The sequence below is a fragment of the Lynx rufus genome, unplaced genomic scaffold (assembly GCF_022079265.1).
Source record: "Lynx rufus isolate CCGP_SWC_20201006 ecotype Redwood Valley unplaced genomic scaffold, mLynRuf1.p SCAF_9, whole genome shotgun sequence".
In the NCBI taxonomy this organism is placed as follows: domain Eukaryota; kingdom Metazoa; phylum Chordata; class Mammalia; order Carnivora; family Felidae; genus Lynx; species Lynx rufus.
In genome coordinates this window covers 101,025,420-101,031,561 of record NW_025814897.1, presented here as the reverse complement: position 1 = coordinate 101,031,561, position 6,142 = coordinate 101,025,420, and the positions used below count along the sequence as shown (strand labels likewise).

General features: G+C 39.8%; 1 protein-coding gene across 1 annotated transcript; it reads left to right on the top strand.

Annotated features, from left to right (window-relative positions):
* Positions 1–4,696: 4,696 nt before the first annotated feature.
* LOC124505553 (olfactory receptor 4S2) lies at positions 4,697–5,647 on the top strand. The gene has a single exon (XM_047071525.1). It carries the CDS (start codon positions 4,712–4,714, stop codon positions 5,645–5,647), a length of 936 nt encoding a protein of 311 aa, XP_046927481.1. The 5' UTR covers positions 4,697–4,711.
* The last annotated feature ends 495 nt before the right edge of the window (positions 5,648–6,142 follow it).

Here is a 6,142-nt window from a genome sequence, read left to right as displayed (position 1 = left end):
TCCTAAGTTCACACAAGGCAGAAAGCGGTAGATAAACACTGTGAAGTGTGGGGGGACTGTCACATGGATAGAGTTCTTAAGACTCCTGTGGTCTGGGAGACACAGAGATTCCCTCAGTTGAAATAGAAAGTGTTTTCTATTCACATCTCTTACCAGTAGGAAAGAGACACAGTATTTTATGGGCCTTTAAATTTGGGAAGTGACATATACTGTATGTGAGGGTGCTAGTCCAAATCTTTTATCATGTGACTATAAAGATGATTAGTTTTCAGGAGGATCCACTGACAAGGGCAAAGCAGGAAAGAGTCAAGTCCCTTTGGGGTGGAAGTGAATGTCACCTGAGCAGTCAAGCAACTGAGAGCTAACAGCTGAGTGTGAGGTGCATCAAGCAAGATTCCCAGATTGTTATGTCACCCAGGGTCCTGAAATTCTCTTGCCTGTAGCCCGAGATGCCTTAACAATGGCCTGCATTTTATTATGATATTAAGAGACCATAGACCAAGAAATTTCTGGAAACTATTCTCCATCTTTAGGTCATTTGTGAGCCTGACGTGACAGGACTTTGGATGTGAGCCACATGGATGTGAGCACTTCTGAAATCCTACCCACGGACATTTCCTATTGTTGCTGAGGTAGAAGAGACTGTGTGACATGATTGGAACCTAAATACGCCCAGTGGCTTTCCCACAAACCTTGCCTCCTGCTCTGAATGCCCCTGCTGCCAGTTCAGACTCTGCCTTTTCCCACAGCTGTCGGAAGAGTCAGTGACATGGCCAGACTGCAGTGCAAATGGCCCACTGTGGGGTGAACTTTGACCAGTGGGAAAGGGAAGCCAATGGCTACATTCTCCCCCTTTGTGGCTATTTACAGATTGGAAAAGGAACATACAGTCTCCCTTAAAAGGTCCAGTGAGATCAAAAAATCCACTGTGCAAGTCGCTACACTCCATCTAAGAGTAGAAACAAGTAAGGGTTTGGAATATTGGGCTTTATATGCAAAAGGAAGCAGGAGGTTTGATGAGTAGGAAGGAAAAAGAAAGACCAGCAAGAATGAGGAGAAAGAAAGAGTAAGGAACAGGAGAGGAATAAGAAAGAATATTAGTGGTCAAGAGTCAATGTTAATGGCTTACACTCAAAAAGTAAAAGACTGAAAGCCTGCAGTACGTTTGTCCCAGGTATGAGCTAGAAGTAAACTTCCCACCAATTTCTCCAGAAATCAGCAGAGATTCAATTAAAAAGAAAAACAGTGAACCCCAGTGACACTATTGAATCAACTATTTTCCCATCAAATAGAACTTTCAAAGGAGTAGAATTAAAATTCAATAAATAACCCCCAAATCAATATTTTGTATAGTTAAACATATTAATCCCATGAACAAGATATCAATACCTTTGTATAGTTAAACATATTAATCCCATGAACAAGATATCAATCATATACGGTTACTTGTGCTTACTGAAATGCTTTGGATTAGTGGTAGGGTCCTAAATGCGACAACTGACTGGTTTTTAAACTTAGCAAATAAAGAAAAATTTTAAAAAATTTTAACACATTGACAAGATCATTGTTAGTTCTCTATCGCGGTTCTGAATATGGAGGGAGACTTTGGGAGAAAGGCTTTCCCCAAGGTCATTAACATTTTGCATCATTCGCTGAATGCACCACATAAGAAGTAGAGAAAGGAGCATTTGTTGCCAAAGATACTGTGAAATTGCAGGTTTCAGCAGGTGAGAGACAGAACCAGGAATGAGGAAGAGCTGACTTTTACCAGCCCTTGAGTTTTGGAGGTCAGAGATTTTCTGGTATTAATTATTCACAAAGCAATTCCTAAGGCATTACTCTCTCATGGATAGCCGCACCCAAATTATCTCAGAAGAGATACAAATATAAAACAAAATTTGAGCCCTGAACAATACTGGTGAGAATTTTTTCTTCTAAAACTTAAAATAAAAAGGGTTATTGAAAAGGGGAGTTAAATAAAATTGCTATATCTTGAAAACCTGTAAGATAATTATGAGACACTGTTCTCAGAAATAAGGGGAGAATAAAATCGTTAAGACGATGATTAGATAATAAAGGGCATCTACACATGATTATAAATTACATATATTTATAATCATGTATAAATTATGGTAGCATGATTGTGAACAAGAAAATAACAATAATTTCAAAAGAAATGGAGGCATTGTCATGTTTGAAATGCTCAGAAACAAGAGGAAGAAATTATTGGAGATGAGTCTTGATTCAAAGAGAAATGAGTTCCTTTAGGACCATATATATAGACTGAATAAAAGAAGGATAATACCCAGGCTGTGTTTAGATGCCAGTTTCTTCTAAATGAAAACCAAGCGACATAATTCAGTTATCAAAAACTATTATCAAGCCCTCTTGAAGGGCTCTCTCCAGGAGAAAATAGCTGTTTTGTTTTGTTTGTTTTTGTTTTGTAATTCAGAAAGAAAAACGAAGGAGAAGGAACATGTAAAATCAGGGAGGGTAATCTTGAGTCTGAGTCTGAATTATTATCGCCATTTCAATTTTTTACCATTGTTATGATCGTCATTATTTTGTGCTGAATAAGAGAAGACACGCCTGTAATGACTATTCTGTTAGCTCTAATACACAGACTTGAGGAAGCACAGCCTCGTAGTTTCCCAAAAGCTGGGAGTGAGGGGCACCACACCATGTTACTGCAGAAACACAGTGGAGAGCACAGACTTAAGTAGAAGCCGAAAGTGCTGCATGTGACAGATCTTGAGGGGATATGGCCTCAGATGGACAAAATTCCTAATGATGAGCTAAGACACTGTGAAATCCCACCCTAACCTACAACTAAAGGAATCATTTCCTACAACTAAAGGAATCATTCCTAACCTACAACTAAAGGAATCATTTCCGTCTGTGGCTCAGTTTGGGGAAGAACTTGTACGTTTAAATCAAAACTATTGCACGTACCCCTTTCCATACATACATTCAGGTGACCTCACTAGAGCACTGGAGGTCCCAGCACTGAAGATGCAACTTATATCGTCCTCTTCCTAAATCGATTTAAAGCATTTCCAGTGATGACCTCTTTGAAATATGTAAAGCGTCCTCAGTGGGAGAACTGATACATAACTAGCAAGAAACTTGAAAGATTAAAAGGATGCATGAAGGAATTAGTGAGATTAAGGGCGGAGTCCTTCCTTTTCTTTTCTGTTTACTGTTTTTTCGTCGACAGACAAATGTTTAAAATAACTAGGGCAGGGGCACCTGAGTGGCTCAGTCAGTTGGTTAAACAGCAGACTCTTGATTTTGGCTCAGGTTCTGATCTCACGGTTAGTGGGTTAGAGCCCCCAACTAGCTCTGTGCTGGGGCCTGCTTGGGATTCTCTGTCTCTCTCTCTCTTTCTCTGCCTCCCCCCACCCCCCTCTCTCTCTCTCTCAAAAATGAATCAGTCAATCAATCAATCAATCAACCAATCAATCAATCTACTAAGGCAAAGTAATCCCCAGGGAATCCTCAAACACTGAATCTAAAGATGAGAATTTACCCCTAGATTTCACTTCCCCTCCTTTCAAATCCAACGGGTTTTGATGTGTCTGTAAAAGTTCCTTTTAAAAAAATTGTTTTAATGTTTATTCATTTTTGAGAGACAGAGATAGAGCACGAGAGGAGTGGAGCAGAGAGAGAGGGAGACTCAGAAAGCAGGCTCCAGGCTCTGAGCTGTCAGCACAGACCCCGATGCGGGGCTCTAGCCCACTGACCGTGAGATCATGACCTGAGCTGAAGTCGGACGCTTAACCGACTGAGCCACCCAGACGACCCTCTAGCAGTTTCTTTTAATGCTTTATCTTCTTTTTCATTTTATTTTATTTTATTTTATTTTATTTTATTTTATTTTATTGCTTTTATCAGGGTTTCATGGCTATTCTAGCTGACAGAACTGAATTGATTTCATAGTAGAAATAACTGTTCATATGATAGCGTATAACGAAATTGAAACTTTCTTATTTCACAAACGGGATAACAGAAGCCCCTGAAACTAAATAATTTATCTAGAGTTACAGCACCACTGTCTCAGAATGAGATAATGAGAATTTTAGTCCTCTTTTTAACTACACCCATCACCACCTCTTGGCTATAAGAGCTTGATGTCAAATAGGGGACCATAAATTCATGGACATAAAATTCAGAGTTTCCTAAGATGCTGCAGAGGTCACCCACCCCCAACTACTTGAACACTCATGGCGATATTCAGAAGGGAAAATATGGTACATGTTTTCATTTCTGTGACAAAAATAAGGCAAGCTTTTCCAGATACGTAAATTTTACCATATCCCCCAACACCGAATTGCTAATTAAGTTGAGTGCCTTATACAGGATTAGAATTAGTAAATTTCTAGAAACAAGCAGATTTTTAAAAGCTTTTAAAAGGGTGAGATTCTTGGTTAGATGTATGGCTTAGAGAATTTGCTTTATCTCTCTGGACTTTGTTTCCTCATCTGAGGTGAAAAAATGGGCTATCAGACGGAGGCAAGATGATCAAAACACGTACATCTCAATTTCTTTAAGTATGCATGCAAAGCAGCAGCCAAGTACCCATTTTTCCATTTTCAACTACTGTGATTCTCCATTTATTCTGAGTCAGAAATAAATGTCTTTTTTGCTTGTTATGTTTCTCTTTCAGGTAATTTCGCTGTCTCTTGGGAACTTGGCATGCTAGACTAATTCCATGGAAAAAATAAACAATGTAACTGAATTCATTTTCTGGGGTCTTTCTCAAAACCTAGAAGTTGAAGAGGTTTGTTTCGTGGTGTTTTCTTTCTTCTACACGGTCATTCTTCTGGGAAACCTCCTCATCATGCTGACCATTTACAGGGGCAAGCTTTTCAAGTCTCCTATGTATTTCTTCCTCAGCTACTTGTCTTTTGTGGATATTTGTTACTCTTCAGTCACAGCTCCTAAGATGATTGTTGACCTTTTGGCCAAGAGCAAAACTATCTCCTATGTGGGGTGCATGTTGCAACTCTTTGGGGTACATTTCTTTGGTTGCACTGAGATCTTCATCCTTACCGTAATGGCCTATGATCGTTATGTGGCTATCTGTAAACCCCTACACTATACGACCATCATGGGCTGTGACAGATGCAATAAAATGTTGCTGGGGACGTGGATAGGGGGGTTCTTACACTCCATTATCCAAGTGGCTCTGGTAGTCCCGTTACCCTTTTGTGGACCCAATGAGATCGATCACTACTTTTGTGATATCCACCCTGTGCTGAAACTTGCCTGCACAGACACATACATCGTTGGTGTTGTTGTGACAGCCAACAGTGGTACCATTGCTCTGGGGAGCTTTGTTATCTTGATCATTTCCTATACCATCATCCTGGTGTCCCTGAGAAAGCACTCAGCAGAAAGCAGGCGCAAAGCACTCTCCACCTGTGGCTCCCACATTGCTGTGGTCATCATCTTTTTTGGTCCCTGTACCTTCATGTATATGCGCCCTGATACTACCTTTTCAGAGGACAAGATGGTGGCTGTATTTTACACCATTATCACCCCCATGTTAAATCCCCTGATTTATACACTGAGAAATGCGGAAGTAAAGAATGCAATGAAAAGACTGTGGGGCAGGAAGGTTTTCCCAGAAGCTAATGGTAAGTAGTTGAAAGCGACAATTTAAGCTGGATGATCTTAAATTTTCTGATCTGTTCAGTGAAGACAGTAATAACAACAGCACAGGGTTTATTTGAGGAACAAAAGAGAGAATAACACATTCTAGACAACTGAGGTATTATTTATCGTCATTATTTATTTATATCATGTGTAAGATATAAATAATTCTTACCAGTGACTTTATACATCTATATCTGTTCACAAAAGTTCCCCAGGGTCATTCCCAGTCAGAGGAGCTCAGAGAGTCTACTCTTGGTTCCTTGGAAAGAGATGACCAACAATCATTGGAACCTAGACTCTCCCCACTTCCAATAGGGGTGAGTCTGGCTTATAAGATGACTTTATCTCATGTGCCTAAAACCACAACCTTGGCTGAAAAACACTGGAGTTTTATAGGTTTTGTAGTTTTACACCCTTGCTGTTACAAATGCTGTTACTCAGATATGACTCCGAGCAAAGCCTTCGTTGATGAAAATAAATGGCA